A 19,659-nucleotide genomic window follows, 5' to 3' on the forward strand; every position below is an offset into this window, starting at 1 on the left:
TAGATTCTTTAAAGGATCCATTATTAACTGTTAAAAGTTTGAACTGTACACAACAAATCAGTCAAATGCCAGAAGACAAAGCACAACAAAGATGGGTTGCTGAGGGAACTCCATTTGACCTAACTTCATCTAACCTGAAGAAAATGTATAAGGCTAAAAATTCAAAAAGAACTTCTATACACAAACTAAACTTTTGTTTACTGATTATGGGATATGCCTTTTCCCAAGGAATCTGTGTACAGGACTCTAAATTAGGAGTACTTGTTATATCATCTTGGTGCATTGGGTCCTCTCTAGATATATTTGTGTTAGAACCAGCTTCTCTTAGTTTCACATAAATTCTTCCCTGTATCTAGGATTCTTTTTCATTTTTCTCTAGTCCTTTAAATCAGTATCTTTTTAAGTAGTCAAAAAGGGAGTAAGAAACCTCTTATTAGCAACCAAGAAGCATGATCCAGTATACTATTCTTTCATTATTTAATAAAGAATAGTTATTTTTCCGTTTTAAGTATCAGAGGAAAGTAAAATTAGACACGTACCTGTGAAACAAAGAATTGCTCATTTGAATGACACATTACTGATTCTGAATAGCTTTGCTTTTCAGAGAGCAGATGAGTTGCATCATTTTATTCTCAAGAGGTGGTAACTGATTCTTTTGAAAAGTAAAAGGAATATTGCATCTCTATGTTGTGATCCTCCACTAGAGTGGAGGCCATATCAGTGCATCTCAGTGGGCTCCATAATGCTATGCACATAGTAAAAAGTCAATGAATGATTATTAAAAGAATGAATGAAACACTGTTTCAAAAGGGCAGATTGAAATAAGATAGTAAAGAAATGCACCTTGACAGGAATTTGGAAAGTGCGAATAATTTGCTGCTGAAATAGGAGTTGCATGTTCCTAGAGAAGAAACATCTAATTTACATTAAGAGGTTGGATATCTTACATTTAGCAGTGTTGTTTCCAATCAAATAACTCTGGAAAAAAACATTTATACTAATGATATTTCTTCCCATATTTGCTTTTAACTAATTAATATACACCCTGCATTATTTCACAGTGACCTTTAGTGTGGGAAATTATAAAGCCAGAGGTAAGATTAATGCATAGAAAATGCATGCCTTAAGTGCTGCAAGATTGCTGAAAGTGGATTCATAGTTTAGCAGATGATACCATGAGCCTCACTGAATGAAAGGAGTTATTTGTCACTAAATTACAGTCCACGTACACACCATTCCCCACCTGTAGCAGTTACTTTTATGACCAGCCGTTCATAAAATTTGCTCTTATTCTTGTATGATATAGGATGATAGGAACAGCTGAAAACAAATACACACAATCATGTTTACATTTCTTACAGTATAAAGTAATTAAGGTGTATAGATGATTCCTTTTCATAAATTAATACTTGGGAGTCCCCTAGATATTCCCTGCTATGATGACCAAGCTAGTGTTGACAGGGACATGTGGAAATGGGAACCCTTATCCCTCACTGTTGGGAATGTAAATTTGTACAAGACTATTGGAGACCAATTCAGTGATACTTAGTAAAGACGAAGATCTGCATATCCCATTAGTCAGCATTTTCATTTCTGGATACATGTGTCTTCAAAAGAATTGCTGTATGTGCACATAGAACCACTGTCTTATATAATGGAAACAACTAAATGTCTATTAAAATGGCAATAAGCAGAAATTATATTAATTATGCTTATAAAATGTAATGATATGCAGAGGCTTAAAACAATGTGAAGCTATGCATTGTCATTAAGTTTTAAAAACATAATTTTAAGTGACTAAAATGTGTTTTAGAATTATACCTAAAATAACATTCATATAAATAAAATAATACTCTCTCATTTCAAATATATGTATATTTAGTTATATATGTATATATATATATGTTTATGTATTTATGTATGTACTTGCTTCCCTGATGGCTCAGTGGTAAAGAATTTGACTGCCAATGCAGGAGACCTGGGTTTCATCCTTGGGTCAGGAAGATTCCCTAGAGAAGGGAATGGCAACCCACTCCAGTATTCTTGCATGGGGAAATCCCATGGACAGAGGAATCTGGTGGGATATAGTCAATGGGGTCTCAAAAGAGTCAGACACAACTTAGTGACTAAACAACAATAAATGTATGTATATAATATCTAGAAACAATATATTCAGAGCCAGAATAACCATTAAGCTAATGAAACAGTCTCAAAGCCAGTCTATCTCACTCCTTGGTCCTTGGTCCTGCCTCAGACCTGTAGGCTTACATCTTAATTTGCTCCACATTCTTTTCCCAAAGGATGTCATCTAGAGCATGTTGCTGATTTTGTTTTGTTTTATAACAACAAAAAAAAAAGCATTTATAAAAAAAAAAAAGCATTTCTTTGGTCACTATATAGGCTTAAATAAATTGGCAGTCTCTCCCTTTGTACCAAGAGAATCTATTTTAGTGAGCTTTTTAGTCATGAAAATTTAAGTCAAATATCTAACAGCTAAATAAATAATGGGGAAGTTCTGAACAATGATATAACACTGAATGACAGACCCTCCTAACAGCTGTGATAGATCCTATAAAAAGGCCAAGGGCAAGATTGTGCCAAGACTAATGATGGATTTTTTTTTTTTTTTTCTCATTTCCTTTTGGCTGAAACTGAAGATACAGGATGTAGAGTTTTTTGGGGAGGCATGGTGGCAGGGACAAGGACAGGCAAGGTAGGACATCTCGAGTGGATGAGCACACCCAAGTAGCAGAACAGCAAGGCTGAGGCTTAAGAGAGAGAGGCTGGTAGGGAGTGTCCTAGGAAGGGGCAGGTCCATGGACCCTGAGTTTTCTGATATCCATTTTCACATCTCCTTTTTTGTACCCACTATGTTATCATCAAGCCCTGAGTTGTATCCATTGGACATGCTCAACATGTATTGTCTATATTTCATGGAATCAAGGGAGCAGACTGAAATACTGCAGCTTGATGGCAAAGTAACAGTGATGATGCTTGAAAAAGTCCAAGGCTTCATAGCACAGAGGTAGGAGGATGGTGGGACCATTTTGAGTATTGAGAGTGGTACTACTTCTTCAATAAAGGTGGCAGGTGTTAGGGGAGGCAGAGTGAGAGTGAGGTGAAGGAGAACAGCAGCAGGATTGGAGGCAGGGCCAGCTCAAGGAACAACATCTGACTTCGGGAGCACGCAAAGACAGGACACTTGAAACCTCTGAGTTTATTAGTGCTTCTGAGCCCCTCCTTGAGAAAGGCTGGGAAACAGGAAGGAAAGGAGGGAAGGGGAGACTTCAAGCTGGTATCTGCTAAACCTCAAAAAGAAAAAAAAAAAGTCTGTGCTGTTTTTGACAGGACAAAGGAAGAAAGTGTAAAGGAAGGGATGGGCAATACCTTCACTTCATCAAGTTAGGTGGCCTGGAAAGTATTTGAAAGTGAAAGGGGAACTGTTAGTTCCTCAGTTATATCAGACTCTTTGCAACCCCATGAACTATAGTCCACCAGCTGCTTCTTTGCATAAAAAACTTCAGGCAAGAACACTGGAGTGGGTAACCATCCCCTTCTCCAGGGGATCTTCCTGACTGAGTGATCAACTGGATGTCCCTTGTACTGCAGGCACATCTTTTGCCGCCTGAAAGTCTTTGTTGCAGGTCAAATACTGAAGGGTTCAATAAGTCAAGTGGCCAAGCTCAAAAGCATAGATGGTTGGCCTTATAAAGGCCAAAGTAGATGTGAGAGAGTCATTTCCTAGGCAGGTTGATAAGGAGTCTAGGGTCCCCAAGGAGAGAGGGGTCTGGAATTCTCAAGGAGGAAGAAAGGACAAATTTTCCTTCTCTACATTCCTTAGGATTATATAACAATAATGTATCCTGCCTGAGGACAGTCTCTGGATTAAACCTTCTGGCTAATTCTGTTATCGTAAAATGTAAATTATGGGAGTAGGTCTGATGAGGTCTTTACAACCTCCAAACATTCTTTGGATTCATTGGAGAGTATATAACTTCATTGCTAACACTAGCAAGGGGATACTCTTTCTGCCCCCTTCTGATGCCTATGTCAGAAGCTTTCTCTATATCCTTTATACTTTAATAAAACTTTATTACACAAAAGCTCTGAGCGATCAAGCTTCATCTCTGGCCCCGGATTGAATTCTTCTCCTCCGGGGGCCAAGAATCCCGGTGTCTTCACGTGATTCAACAACAACCTTTCAGATGGCTAATTCACTTAGATTTTTTTCAGTTAATTTCAGTCTCTCAGTCATTGTGACCCCATGGACTTCAGCACACTAGGTTTCCCTGTCCATCACCAACTCCCAGAGTTTACTCAAACTCACGTCCATTGAGTCAGTGATGCCATCCAACCATCTCATTCTTTGCTGCCCCCTTCTCCTCCTGCTTTCAATCTTTCCCAGCATCAGGGTCTTTTCGAATGAGTCAGTACTTCGCATCAGGTAGCCAAAGTATTAGAGTTTCAGCTTCAGCATCTGTCCTTCAAATGAATATTCAGGACTGATTTGCTTTAGGATGGACTGGTTGGATCTCCTTGCAGTCCAAGGGACTCTCAAGAGTCTTCTTTAATACCAAAGTTCAAAAGCATGAATTTTTGGCACTCAACTTTCTTTATAGTCCAACTCTCAGATCCATACATGACTGCTGGAAAAACCATAGCCTTGACTAGACACACCTTTGTTGGCAAAGTAATGTCTCTGCTTCTTAATATGCTTTCTAGGTTGGTCATAACTTTTCTTCCAAGGAACAAGTGTCTTTTAATTTCATGGCTGCAGTCACCATCTGCAGTGATTTTGGAGCCCCCAAAAATAAAGTCTGTCACTGTTTCCCTATCTATTTGCCATGAAGTGACAGGACCAGATGCCATGATCTCAGTTTTCTGAATGTTGAGTTTTAAGCCAACTTTTTCACTCTCTTCTTTCACTTTCATCAAGAGGCTCTTTAGTTCTTCTTCACTTTCTGCCATAAGGGTGGTGTCATCTGTATATCTGAGGTTATTGATATTTCTCTCAGCAATCTTGATTCCAGCTTGTGCTTCTTCCAGTCCAGTGTTTCTCATGATGTACTCTGCATATAAGTTAAATAAGTAGGGTGACGATATACAGCCTTGATGAACTCCTTTCCTTATTTAGAAACAGTCTGTTGTTCCATGTCCAGTTCTAACTGTTGCTTCCTGACCTGCATACAGATTTCTCAAGAGGCAGGTCAGGTGGTCTGGTATTCCCACCTCTTGAAGAATTTTCCACAGTTTGTTGTGATCACACAGTCAAAGGCTTTGCATAGTCAATAAAGCAGAAATAGATGTTTTTTCTGGAACTCTCTTGCTTTTTCCATGATCCAGCAGATATTGGCAATTTGATCTCTGGTTCCTCCACCTTTTCTAAACCCAGCTTGAACATCTGGAAGTTCATGGTTCACATACTATTGAAGCCTGGCTTGGAGAATTTTGAGCATTACTTTACTATTGTGTGAGATGAGTGCAATTCTGCAGTAGTTTGAACATTCTTTGGCATTGCCTTTCTTTGGGATTGGAATGAAAACTGACCTTTTCCAGTCCTGCGGCCACTGCTGAGTTTTCCAAAGTTACTGGCATATTGAGTGCAGCACTTTCACAGCTCATCTTTCAGGATTTGAAATAGCTCAACAGGAATTCCTTCACCTCCACTAGCTTTGTTTATAGTGATGCTTGCTAAGGCCCACTTGACTTGCATCCCAGGATGTGTGGCTCTCCATGAGGGATCATACCATCGTGATTATCTTGGTCATGAAGATCTTTTTTGTATAGTTCTTCTGTGTATTCTTTCCACCTCTTCTTAATATCCTCTGCTTCTGTTAGGCCCATACCATTTCTGTCCTTTATCAAGCCCATCTTTGCATGAAATGTTCCCTTGGTAACTCAAATTTTCTTGAAGAGATCTCCAGTCTTTCCCATTCTGTTGTTTTCCCCTATTTCTTTGCATTGATCCCTGAGGAAGGCTTTCTTATCTTTCCTTGCTTTTCTTTGGAACTCTGCATTCAAATAGGTATATCTTTCCTTTTTTCCTTTGCCTTTCACTTCTCTTCTTTTCACAGGTATTTTTAAGGCCTGCTCAGACAACCAATTTGCCTTTTTGCATTTCTTTTTCTTGGGGATGGTCTTGATCCCTGTCCCCTGTACAATGTCACAAACTCCCTTCCGTAGTTGCTCAGGCACTCTATCAGATCTAATCCCTTGAATCTATTTCTCACTTCCACTAGATTTTTATACTTTGTTTTAAAATTGGTGCTCTGTTCAAAGTCAAAATTAGCTGGTCCCTTGTGACTATAATTTAAAATATCATGTTTGATAGTTCTAATAACAACTTACTTGCTTTAGATCAAAGTTTTTTCAGATGCCCATGGTAAACATTAAGAAATTAATAAACATAAAATATAATTTAAAAATACTAGTCATATTTATATACCTTTTACGCAAAATGATAACTCAGATAACGGTAGCTCATTTCAACCTCGAACACTTCAAAACAACAACAAAAAGAAACACCTCTTTGCCAAATAGGAAGAACCTACACTTCTGTTGCTCTACAACCTGTGAGCTGTCTTTATGATTTTTCATTACTATCCGTGCCTTCTCAGGCCACTTAACTATTTTTAGAAGTAGACAGTGTGGCTGATAAAGTAGTAAATCCAACTAATTCAGCCTCTCCAAATTATATTAACCAGGGCACTGACTTGTTGAGCAAATTCTCCATGGGCATTGAGAAATATGAGCTGGCTAGTCAAGGTTACAGTTATTTTTTTTCCCTTGGAAAAAAATGCAAAGCAGTTAAATATTACCTCTATGTTTCATTTAACTTTAGATTATTGAAGGTTTGTATTTTCAAATTCCTCTGATTAATAAAATTCAAATAAAAATAAACGAAATATATATTTATGCATATAAATAGCATAAAATAATTCTTTTCTTGTTTGTTACAGGGAGACAGAGTGGGAAGAAATCCTGAGAAAACATAAGAATACGACTGTCCAAACATTAACAAAATTTAAAAAATATCTTTATAACTGTCAGAAATCTACATGTGATAGAATGTTTTATCACAGACTCTGTTACAGGAGATTGCTAGAAATTAGAAAAACAAAATATTTCGGCTATCGCAGTGAGGCAAAAAATACATATTTCAAGAAATAATTTTTAAATATTAAGTGGAAATAAGGTCCATAAAAATAAGTATTGCATATTTTCTTTCCTGGGTTTTTATTCTTTTCCAATTGGTCCTTCAGCCACCAAGTGGGATGATGGTTTGTGAGTAGTGTGCACTTTTGATGATGGCTTTGTCTCCTCCTGTTGTTCAAAATGATAAAACACAGCATCCAGAAGCTGCGAGGCTCTCCCTTTCTCTGGTGTTTGTAAGCTGACAAGAAGCAGGCACCCTCTGAAGTTCTATGCCTGCTGTGTTTCTCTTTGCTGCAACAAGAAGAGCCTTTCTTTTAACCTGGCTGCCTTTGGATAAGTGACTCAGACATATTCATGGCCTCTAAAGGTAAGAGTAAATATACGCAGCTAATAATATTTCCCTTATGACTGAAAATATAGGTTGTAAGGTGTTACAATCAGTGAGATTGATACTTTAAAACCTGTCACTTAGTTCTTTGGAACTTTGGAGTTTTTAACTTTGAATGCCAAAGAGCATGTTGCATTAAATATATGGAAAAAAAAAAAAAAAACCCACTCTACCTAAAAGAATCCAAAAGTTAAGATGTAAACAATGTTTTTATTATCATAAATATAAACCTTAATGAGAAGAGCTGCAGAGCAAAATTTAGAATTGGAATATTTAATTCCAAACACAAGTTGATATTTCCAGTTTAAAGAGATTGGTAGAAAACTTTTCACACATAAGTTAAAAGTGTTATAGTTCAATATTTTTAAATTTCCTATCTGCTATTTAAAATATGTGATACAGCCATTTATTGTAGAGAATTAAATGTGTGTTCTCAGGAGATTCTAGCAAATTTAATGGACTAGAAGCAAATATTTCTGAACAACGAAGCAAAAATCTTTGAAAATTTATTTGATGGTAAATTATACATAAAAACTAAACAGAAACTAATTTAAGCAAACAGATTAATTAAAGACTTTGGGAGGGGGGACTGGTAAATTCTCCTCACAACCCTGAAAATGTAAATCTCATTAGTGCTGTCTCACTTAAAAAACTTCTCAGAAGAAAAGGGATATGCTGCTTTTAGGTAATGGGTTGCAATCTCACTAAAAACACTTGTGAAATGATATAAAAATGAAATTATAATGTGTTTTCATTCCATTATCAGAAGAAGCCATTAAACTCTGGGCTCTAATGAACAGTTTTATCATGAAGAATTGTGATCAGTATAATTGGTGGAAACCTTTTAACCTAATTACAAATAGGATTAAGAGAGTCCACTGATTTAAAATATCCTAAATTAAATTAATGATCCACATCAGAGAAATGTGTATACTTATTTGCTTCCTTTGTCAAAACACACTTAGGATGCTTTTTAACCTGAAACAAAGGAAGTAATTTTTTTTTTTTCACTTTTTGTCACCGTACACTAGTCTCTGAGTATCACTGGGAAAGTTCAAGCAAATTGTAAAATATAGACATGAAACTTCAAAATCATGAATTTTAATATATGTGTGTCTCATTTTTATATTTGAAGACAAAATCTTGGCACGTTCTTTCCTTCATTTAAGACTGACACTAAGACTCAGTCCGAAACATTTCATCACTTTATCAAGTAAGAGTTACAGCAACAACTGTAGGCTGTACGGTAAAGGGTTGCAGAGGATGTGAAATATTTATAAGCTAGTTATACATTTTTAAAACAGTAGATAGAAATTCAAAGCCAGATAGAAATTCAAAGGAGTTTCTTCTTCAACTGGTGGTCGTAGTCTTTGAAGAAACTTGTGACTAGAAAGCAATATTATGATCAAAATATGATTAATCTACCAAAAAAAGCAGTGATGTTCAGTAATGATAAGGGCTCAAGACTAAACTTAAGAGGTAAAACTTTAAGTAGAAAACTAACACTGTTTCTGCAACCCAGTCAAAATATTTACAGATAAAGTGGGTAAAATATCTGTGAGAGGACCCTATAGAACTTAAAAGTGAAAAATGAAGTTTCCTTTTGAATTAGGAATCTTGTTTCAGGGGGCAAGTCACTTTATCATATTTTTGTGGAGTTTTATTCAAATAGATTTAAAAACATTATTTATACTGTCATGATGTCCTCGGGCCCATTAATCTGTATTGGTAGATAGCATTTTCCCAGGGAATACAGGCTAGTTGGACATTTCACAGGCAGTTCTGTCAGCACCACTAAATCAAAAGATAGTCTGGACTTTGGATGCCATTAGAACTGAAGAAATATTTGTGTGGTCTGAAGTCCCCTAGTTAGTATAAACAAACACAATTTATGAACACTTTGGTCTCAAACTTAAAGTTTGAGAAAAACAGGCATTCCCAGGATGATCTAAACTGAAGAGAAGCTTCAGTTTAGATCTTCAAAGGCTCTGCTGCTCCAGTGTAAGCCAAAATCCCAGAAGAGCAAGCAAGTGATCTCAGAATGGTGTTCTCAGAAGTGTCTGACTGAGCCTCGACTTCCTAGTAAAGGCTTTGGACGTGATCTGGGCTGCAGTACATTAACGCCATGAAATCTAAAGCCCTATGTGAGGAATGTAGAACCAGTTGCCAGACATTCAGTAACCCACCACATTCTGTCAGAGCAAAATAATTTACAAGATAAATTTGGAATAATTTGCTAATTTTTTTAACAGTAAAATTGGCAAAAGAGAATCTAATAAACTTTTATCAGTTGTTATTAGAAATTAATCCCTACACATTTTTTTTTTTTTTTTACCAATTGAAGGATAATGTGTGTACAGTTAAGTGCATAAAAGGCACCAAACTTAAGCTCTGTGATTTTTAAAATCAGGATGCGCTACCCAAGACCAAGATATAAAATATTTCTAGCAGCTCATAAAGATCCCTTACTATTCAATAGCCATATACTTCCATCTCTGAGATCAAACACTATTATGAATTTTATCATTTTAAACTAGTGTTCCCCAGATCACAATTTTGTCTCTGTTCCTCTGAAAGTCAATAACAACAGTGCATTTGGCACTACAGCCAATGAAAGGATGTGTGTACCCTTTTATTATTTTCCAGGTGCTATTGCTAGTGTGGCATTCGCTCCTCTCCCAAATCTGACACGGTGTTACATAGGCTTCCTCTCAGTTTTCTCAGCTATTCACTCTTGGGTAGAGGTTCTCATTCAGGCCCCTTTCCCTAGAGTAAGAGGAATTCTGAAGCCTATATCCTTTGTGTCTGTCCCAAATCTGAGAGAAGTTCAGGATGGGGGACTTTGGGGAAGCAAATTGCTATAATACTGTCAGTATGGGGCTCTATTTTCATGGGGCCAAATGACAAGTTTGTTTCCATTCAGTCACACCCCTAAAGCATGTCCAAATGCTAAATGTCACAGACTAGTATAATCTTAGAGATCCATTTTGTCTACTCCCACAACCTTATGGTTAAATAAATAATTGGACCATCTGGCAATTAATGTTCCTCATTAACATCAAATAAACACATGACCTTAATGAGCCAGTTGTTCCTAGTAACAGTTTATGTTAGTGTCCAAAGGACCACACCTTGAAGCCTATATTCGTTCACCATTTTTTTTTTTTTTTTTTAATCTCTCTCAAATGCTCATACAGGATACGTTTGGGAAACAATGAATGAAGAGGAATGAATACTATTCAAAAGAAAATCAGTCCTTTCTTCAAATTTACTCTTTAGAGGTTTACAAGATTCAGAATAATACTGCCCCTCAACAGACACACACACTAATTACATGGACTTGGGTGTCAGTGCTTAAGAGAGACCATTTAAATCTACTGTGAATTATAAAGCTGTTACTCTGATTTTAGTATAAGTACAATGAATGCTTATCCAAATCTTTGTGCAGCTGTCATAAATATATTCTTCCTATTAATCCAGAGCCAGTTTTCCTTGTCCTTCCCATTCATAGGTCTTCAAAATAGTCTAAGTTTGTTGTTCATTGTTGTTCAGTCACTGAGTCTTTTTTGAGTCTTTATGACCCCATGATCTGCAGCATGGCAGGCTTCCCTGTCCTTCACTATCTCTCAGACTTTGCTCAAACTCATGTTCATTGTGTTGATGATGCATCTGACCATCTCATCCACTAAGTTACTTTTCTTCATAATGGCTCCTCTGATATTTGAAAACACATATCATGAACCTTGCTCTACACATACACTCAATCTAAAATAGCAACATGTAAATGAAATGAATGCACATGTGAGATGTCTGACAATATGACTTAATAAAGATGAGAAATGAGAACACAGATAGTCTTGAAAAAAATTAATGGTATCTAATGAGGAAGACGGAGAAGGCAATGGCACCCCACTCCAGTACTCTTGCCTGGAAAATCCCATGGATGGAGGAGCCTGGTGGGCTGCAGTCCATGGGGTCGTGAAGAGTCAGACACGACTGAGCGACTTCACGTACACTTTTCACTGTCATGCATTGGAGAAGGAAATAGCAACCCACTCCAGTACTCTTGCCTGGAAAATCCCATGGACGGAGGAGCCTGGTGGGCTGCTGTCTATGGGGTCGCACAGAGTTGGACACAACACAAGCGACCTAGCAGCAGCAGCAATGAGGGATAGTCAAAGGTGGTCATGTGAGGAAAAAAAGGAAAAATAATAGTAGAAAGGTAATAAAATATATTTTTAATGAAAAAGAAGAATTTTGCATGTACCCCTTATAGGTCATATGCATAATATCACATGGGCTCGAGATTAATGCAGGATAAATAGTAAATTTCCAAATTTCAATATAATCGATATCTACCTAAGAGATAATCAAAATAGTAACAATTTTACCTGGCAATAATATAGAAAACAGGTGATTATTTGAAAAATCAAAGCCAAACATTTTATAATTTTCTAATTATTTTATCTTTTATAATGTTGGATGAGCTACAAAGGGATTAACACTGTCAAAAAAGATTTTGGATGCGTATTGGCAAATCACAGCTAAATTTAAATATTACACTGCCCTTAAGAATCTCATAAATTAGTTTCAAATATTCCCATTAGTTCTCAAAGTATATATTGTTGGTCCCACAGCATTAGTTTACCTGGGAACTTATTAGAACTGCAAATTCTCAAGCTCCATCCCCACTCCATCCACTGAATCAGAAAGTCTGGAGTGAGCCCAGCAATGTGTGTTTTGCTAAGCCCTCCAAGGTGGTTTTTGGTCTTCCCAGGTTGCACTAAAGGTAAAGAACCCATCTGCCAAAACAGAAGACATAAAAGACGTAGGTTCGATTGCTGGATTGGGAAGGTCCCTGGAGAAGGAAATGGCAACCCACTCCAGTATTCTTAACTGGCAAAACCCATGGACAGAGGAAACTGGTGGTCTATAGTCCATGGGGTCACAAAGAGCTAGACACGACTGAAACAACTTAGAGGCAGGCCAGGTGGTTCTGCTGCAGGCTAAAGTACAAGAACCACTGAATTAAATCTATGCATAGTGGAATGACTGATGAAAAGAGACAAAATAATCTTGGAAATTATGAGGCAATTTCATAATATTTGAAGAAAGGAGAATATACTCAAAAGTCATTAAGTATGATTCAAAACGTATGTCTAAGGTCATCCTTGTATGAGTAGAGAATGCCTAGTTTCTTTGGCCATTGATTTTCCATTTGTAGTTTATAATCTTTCAGTTCTTTGAATAGAAGTTTCACTTGCTTTCAAAAAAACATATTTTCTAAAATGATTTATTTTGTCCAAATTATCCAACTTTTTCTCACAACTACATTCCTTTTTCTCTGGGTTCAAGGTGAAGTGGTGGTGACAGTGAATATAGAAAATGAAGGACGGGGCACTGAAGGGAGGGGCTAGGTGGGAGATACTCTACCGTGTAGCAGGGAATGTTACAAGACAGACTAAATAAAATGGTCTACATTTACATATGGGCTGGAACTGTCATTCTCTTGCAGATGCAGAGAACCAAAGAAGCAGAGGTCCGCCTGGCTTTCTTCCAGGAGCTTCAGACCCAGACCATGGTCTTCACATCTTACCTTCCAATCCAGGGGACCAAGTATGGCAGCGGGGTCCCCCTCCACCAGGGAATCTCCCTCCTGGTCTAGAATATTTAAGCCAGGTGCTTTTCTGTCTATTTCTGCAAAGTTTTTTCCCTTTAAGACAAATACATACTTGGTTTCTTCCCCTCCAATCAAGACTAAAAACTTCAGCAAATAACTTATTGAAGTGAGAAAAGCATTATACAATCTGTCTTTTATTTATTTATATTACTTGGCAGAAACTTTTGCCTTGTTTTATAACCACTTCTATTTTCCTTATTTACCTGACACAGAGAGAAGACTAAACATTTTTGATTGAGCTGTTTAGCACCTTATCCTTCTTCTCCTCATTGCTCAAGGTGTCAGCAAATTTAAATCCTAGAGGAATTGTCTAATATGTCTAGTCACTTACAGTTATTTAATTAAAGGATATTAATTGAGTACCTGTTATAGTCAAGGCACATAAAAGGTATAAAACCTAGTTCCTCTCACCCAAACGTTCTGCAACTTTTTTGGCAAAGACAAAAAACGTTGACAAAACATTTTGTCAACAATTAAAAAGTGTTGACTTTTAATTTGGGCAGGTGTACAGAGAAGAGAGGGCTTCCTTGGTGGCTCAGGGGTAAAAAATCCACCTGCAATGCAGGAGACACAGGTTCAATCTCTGAATCAGGAAGATTCCCTGTGAAAGGAAATCCAGTATTCTTGCCTGGGAAATCCCACGGACAGAGGAGCTGCCTGTGCTACAGTCCATGGGGTCGCAACAGTTGGACAAGACTTAGTGACTAAACAAAGAGAAGAGAAAGGCTGCTAAAGATCAAAGTACTCAGGATATACTTTCTCAGTGAGTTGAGAGCTTAACATTGTCAACTGAATCTCAAAAGGTGGATGGAAATCCAAGAGAAATCAAGCTATCAAGTTAGCATTACTGTCTTCTGATACTTTTGCCATCTCTGAGCAAATTTGCTTGAAAGATCGTATTAAGTATAGTCACTGTTCTAGTCATCGGAGGGTAAGCAGTGATTCAAGCCTTATAATAAATCAGTCAAGAAATATCATCTGAATTTTATGGCATATAAGTTGCAATTGATATTTGTATATATTATTGATGCTTTAATATTTATCTTACACACGATTAGAAATACACTTACACTAATATTGAGATGTCAGCACATGTGCTGCAATTTTCAGCTTGTTTGGCACTCTTTCTAACTATAAAGTCTAACTCCTTTATCAAAATCAAATCTCTGTGTTAATTCCCTTAAGGTGCAAGAGATTTCTGTTATGCCTGATAGGGTTTAAGCTGCACACAGCATATGTTCCTGGGAAAATGTTTATAATTGCAGATGCCTTCTCCAGAAACCCACTGGCAGACAAATGTACTTTAGAGACTGGAGAGCTCAGGGAGATATGTAAAAGAGCTGGAAAAGCTAACCTACCATCTTCCATCTGCAGAAAGGATCAGCTGTAATAGCTGACTAGAGTTGATTAACTGCTGCAAGCTGTTTGGGAATGTTGTCAGACAAGGTTTTGCCAAGTATAAAAGTGATATACCAGTGCCAGAGGGCTGGGGTTTGATGATCACATATGGCCATCACATATTCTTTTTCCATCCATGAACGATGACATACCCAGAGCCAGATGCTTGACATGAACACACTTTTTTTTTCATATTTGATAGAGATATGAGCCCACTGGCTTCAGTTCTAAAACAAAGTCAATTTTCCAAATGTATACCTTTGGTACTCTTTTTCAGAAAATAAAAATATTTCACAAATTGGTGGGTATTTTCCTTCAAAGGGAATGGATTTTATAGTCTTTATACTAAAAGAACACATTTGCTTTAAAGCAGTGCATACAGAACAGGATGAATAAGCATTTAAAAAGTTTAATACTTCCAGTTTGTGAGAAACATATATATATACATATATGAAGAATTTTGTAAGCTTTTATCTAAACACCACAATAAAATTATGAATATTTGAAAATAGTGCATGCTTCAATAAACAAACAGGAAAATATTCAATAAAAATGCTTCCAAATTAAAATCTCAATGTAAATATTTAAAAAATCACCTACTCTCTTTTAATCATTATTATCCAGTAACTATTGATAATCATGTTTTCACTAACAAATTGAAAATAAACTCCCAGGTGGCAAGTGTATGTGTGTGTCTGTGTATATGTTTATATACACATACATATAAAAATATTTGTATATACATATATATTTACATATGTATGTGTATACATATATGTTGTTCATGTATTATAGATTGTCCTGAGTCACTTCAGTCACGTCTGACTCTTTGTGACTGCATGGAAAGTAGCCCTCCAGGTTTCTCCGTCCATGGAATTCTCCAGCCAAGAATACTGGAGTGGGTTGCCATTTCCTTCTCCAGGGGATCTTCCCAACCCAGGGATCGAACTATATTCATTCTAAGTTAAATTAACATATTCATAATAGTCAATAACATTTTATCCTATAAGCATCAAAGGATGACTTTTATTTAGTCATCTACAGATCAGAGTACTGAGTTAAAATTTATAAAGGCACATGTAAGATTCCATTTATTTTGAAGTACTGGGTTGACCAAAAGTTTCTTATGGTTTTTCTGTAACATCTTATGGAAAATTCCAAATGAACTTTTCAGCCAACCCAATACATATATTAAATTGAATCATTGATACCTGTAAGCCTGATAAATTATACATATGGATTGTACATACATTTCCAAGGCTGTCATTCGGTGTCCATTCTGAAGCTTTCTTACTGTAGGAGTGCTCTGCTTGTCCTAACACCTGAATACAGGATGTAATCTGTTTAAAGTTTCCAACAATTCCTGGTCCATCAATTAATAGCAAAAGATGAAAAGGCTCTTTTGGACCACAGTTTATAAGTGGCCCAGGGCTACTTAAAGGAAACTAGAAGAACAACCAAAACCAGGACTCTCATATCCAGAAGGCTTGTCCACAGAGAGAGATCACATTCGAGGTTATTAGAGAAGATGGGTGAGTATAAGAGTAAATAGGGAGGAAAGGTACTCAGAAGTTCCACAGTGTCACTTAAGAATTGTTTCTCCCAGTTCCTAAGATTAGTTAAGTTATGCTGGTACAGCAGAGTAGAGAGCAAGTTGAAATCCATGGTATCACTGCCTGGGTTCATATCCCAGCCTAACCACTTACAAGCTCTATGATCTTGAGCAAAACCACTTTCTTTCTCTGGGATTGTTTCCTCACATGTTACATGTAATGATATCCTGTTCTCTGATGTGTGTGAGGACTCAGTCAGACACTATGTCAAATATCCAGCACAGTGACTACCTCAAGGTGGTCATTAAATAAACAACCACTATTATTAGATGTTAGAGATGCACATTTATCCTTTTCAGCCAATAGTCTCTAAAGTTCAGGGCTGAAACTTGATCCATGATATAAATAGTCAAAGTTCCTAATCTCAAACCTTATTTTCGCACCCCAAAACTTCTTCTCCATCTCTAAGTTACGCCTACACACTGGGGGGAAAGAAAGTGCTAGTCACTCCGTCGTGTCCAACTCTTCAACACCCCATGAACTATAGCCCACCAGGCTACAGTCCATGGAATTCTCCAGGTAAGAATACTGAAGTGGGTAGCCATTCCCTTCTCCAGGGGATCATCCCCACCCAGGGATCAAACCCGGGTGTCCCTCCTTGCAGCAGATTCTTTACCATCTGAGCCTCCATAGATGCACTGCTAAATAATCACGCGTGTCCCTTCTCTTCTGTCAACCCTCCTTTTTCCTCAAAAGAGGAAAACAGAATTAACAACACTACATACAAAGACCAATTCCGATTTCTTAAAGATTTAGTCATAGTTGTTTAAATATGTTCTAGAATATCTTATATCATAAATTATTTTTGTAAAAAATATATCTGTGAATCTTGGAAAGGAGGGCATATGTACACTCTTATCAATAATAAGAAGAAATGATACTAGCTTTTACCTCTACCTCAGGATATACAAGAAGAATGAAGGAAATAAGATAATTTCATATTTTCAGGGTTTGTGATTGCCCAATCAATTCCAAATGTTAACAATTACTACATTTATTTGAAAGTTATCAGTGAGTTTGTTAATGTGAAAAGAGAATAAAGTGAAAATTTTAAGGCAAAATAGAAAATTAAGCATTCAAAAAGGCAATAATCAGCACTGTATTCAGTGTTCATGATTTTACTTTAGTGAATCTTTAAGTGCTGAATATGAAAATTAAAATATACACAGATAAAATTCATTCTAAGAATATATTTTAAATATTTCCTTAAAAAAACCATTTGTATTATATTCTATTTAACGCAGTCACATCTCAGCTACCTGTGACTAATTTATCTCTGTAAATTAACTTCATTTCTAATTGCATAGGCAAATTTTAATGTGTCATTCATTTAGAAGCTAACTCTTTTCTGCTTAAACTGGTATTTTGTTGACAGGATTTATGGATTTTTTTCCCCTTAGTTCAAAGAAAAGTGTGACTGGAGAAAGAAATTAAAGAATTGCCTTTCTCAGCTTTAACAGACTTTTCATCACAATCAGGAATGAGTTACTACTTGACAGAGTGAAGTAGTTAGGGCTGAGAGGAGAGGCCAAGCATGCAGATCATTACTGTTTGTATCCTCTTGGTTCATTTCTTTTAAAGAAAGAGAGAGTGAGAAAGAAGTTTAAAACCTCATAGGCATTCTTATTCAGAGACTGTTTGAAAATATTCTCAAGGGTATTGGTATAATTTCCAAGAGCTATCTTATCACCACAGGAAAAACACAGAGCTAACCACAGTTCCTATTCTTATTCAGAGCAATTTTGCTTTGAAATTTTCAAGGTTCTTGTAATTTTTACTTGAGTACAAACCATGTTAGCTTTTTTTATTTTTTCCTTCATTATAAAATGTGAGTTGTTTTCCAACATTTTCCGCACAGAGAACATGAAAAACACCTAATTTCATGTAGTCCAGTAAACAGGTTGATAGTAAGAGCTGCAAAGATTTTCAAAGACCTGTGATGTAATACTTTGTATTTCCTTCATGTCATCTTTTAACAGTTAGACCTGATAATTATACACCAGCAGGTGGAGCTTCTTGGAAGTAAGTACATTCTGTAATTATTAAAATTGTTAAATTGTTAAAATTATTAAAGTATTTTATAAAGTTAAATGTTTAGGAGAGAATTTAATCAAAAAGAGCACTAGGTCTATTTTTTTTTCTGGGAAAGTTTTTTAATTTATTTTTTAATTGAAGGATAATTGCTTTACAGAATTGTGTTGTTTTTTGTCAAACACCAACATGAATCAGCCATAGGTATACATATGTCCCCTCCCTGTTGGACCTCTCTCCCACTGAAAGTAAAATTATTAGTCTGATATACATAAGCCTAAAAGCATAAAACTCCCCAAATCTTTTATGATATTGTCATTAGGAATGTCATATTATTTTTAATCTTGAAGTAATAAAAGCTATTTGATCATTTCCATGGCTGCTAATAATTTAAATTTTCTTAACAATTTCAGACATGGAAATTGAGGCTGAGACCAACAAAAAACCATCAAAATAAAGTTCTACTGTTTTATCATACTGTCAGTGATTCATCAAAAACCAAATCATTTAACAGGGCACAAATTTATAATGCTGAATACTCAAATTACTTGAGTATGTTTGTCCTTAATATTCTAGATAACACCTAAAGTATGTCAAAATTGAAATAAATAGATAGCATGAAGCTGTAGTTCAGTTCAGTTCAGTCAATCAGTCGTGTCCGACTCTTTGCGACCCTAATATTCTAGATAACACCTAAAGTATGTCAAAATTGAAATAAATAGATAGCATGAAGCTGTAGTTCAGTTCAGTTCAGTCAATCAGTCGTGTCCGACTCTTTGCGACCCCATGAATCACAGCACACCAGGCCTCCCTGTCCATCACCAACTCCCAGAGTTCACTCAGACTCATGTCCATCGAGTCAGGGATGCCATCCAGCCATCTCATCCTCTGTCGTCCCCTTCTCCTCCTGCCCCCATTCCCTCCCAGCATCAGAGTCTTTTCCAATGAGTCAACTCTTCACATGAGGTGGCCAAAGTACTGGAGTTTCAGCTTTAGTATCATTCCTTCCAAAGAAATCCCAGGGCTGATCTCCTTCAGAATGGACTGGTTGGAGCTCCTTGCAGTCCAAGGGACTCTCAAGAGTCTTCTCCAATATCAAATTTCAAAAGCATCAGTTCTTCGGTGCTCAGCCTTCTTCACAGTCCAACTCTCACATCCATACATGACCACAGGAAAAACCATAGCCTTGACTAGACGGACCTTTGTTGGCAAAGTGATGTCTCTGCTTTTCAATATGCTATCTGGGTTGGTCATAACTTTCTTTCCAAGGAGTAAGCGTCCTTTAATTTCATGGCTGCAGTCACCATCTGCAGTGATTTTGGAGCCCAAAAAAATAAAGTCTGACACTGTTTCTACTGTTTCCCCATCTATTTCCCATGAAGTGATGGGACCGG

The 19,659-nt window shown here is 36.7% G+C and overlaps 1 protein-coding gene across 1 annotated transcript in view; it reads left to right on the top strand.

The window, feature by feature from the left end:
• PLSCR5 (phospholipid scramblase family member 5) overlaps nucleotides 1-19,659 on the top strand; it is a 133,020-nt gene that overhangs the window by 100,469 nt on the left and 12,892 nt on the right. The window contains exon 2 of the mRNA XM_055570115.1: nucleotides 18,214-18,256. Within this exon, the coding sequence (XP_055426090.1) occupies nucleotides 18,214-18,256 (43 nt within the window). The remainder of the gene's footprint in view (nucleotides 1-18,213; nucleotides 18,257-19,659) is intronic.

This window comes from Bubalus kerabau, chromosome 2 (genome assembly GCF_029407905.1).
Source record: "Bubalus kerabau isolate K-KA32 ecotype Philippines breed swamp buffalo chromosome 2, PCC_UOA_SB_1v2, whole genome shotgun sequence".
Lineage (NCBI taxonomy): Eukaryota > Metazoa > Chordata > Mammalia > Artiodactyla > Bovidae > Bubalus > Bubalus kerabau.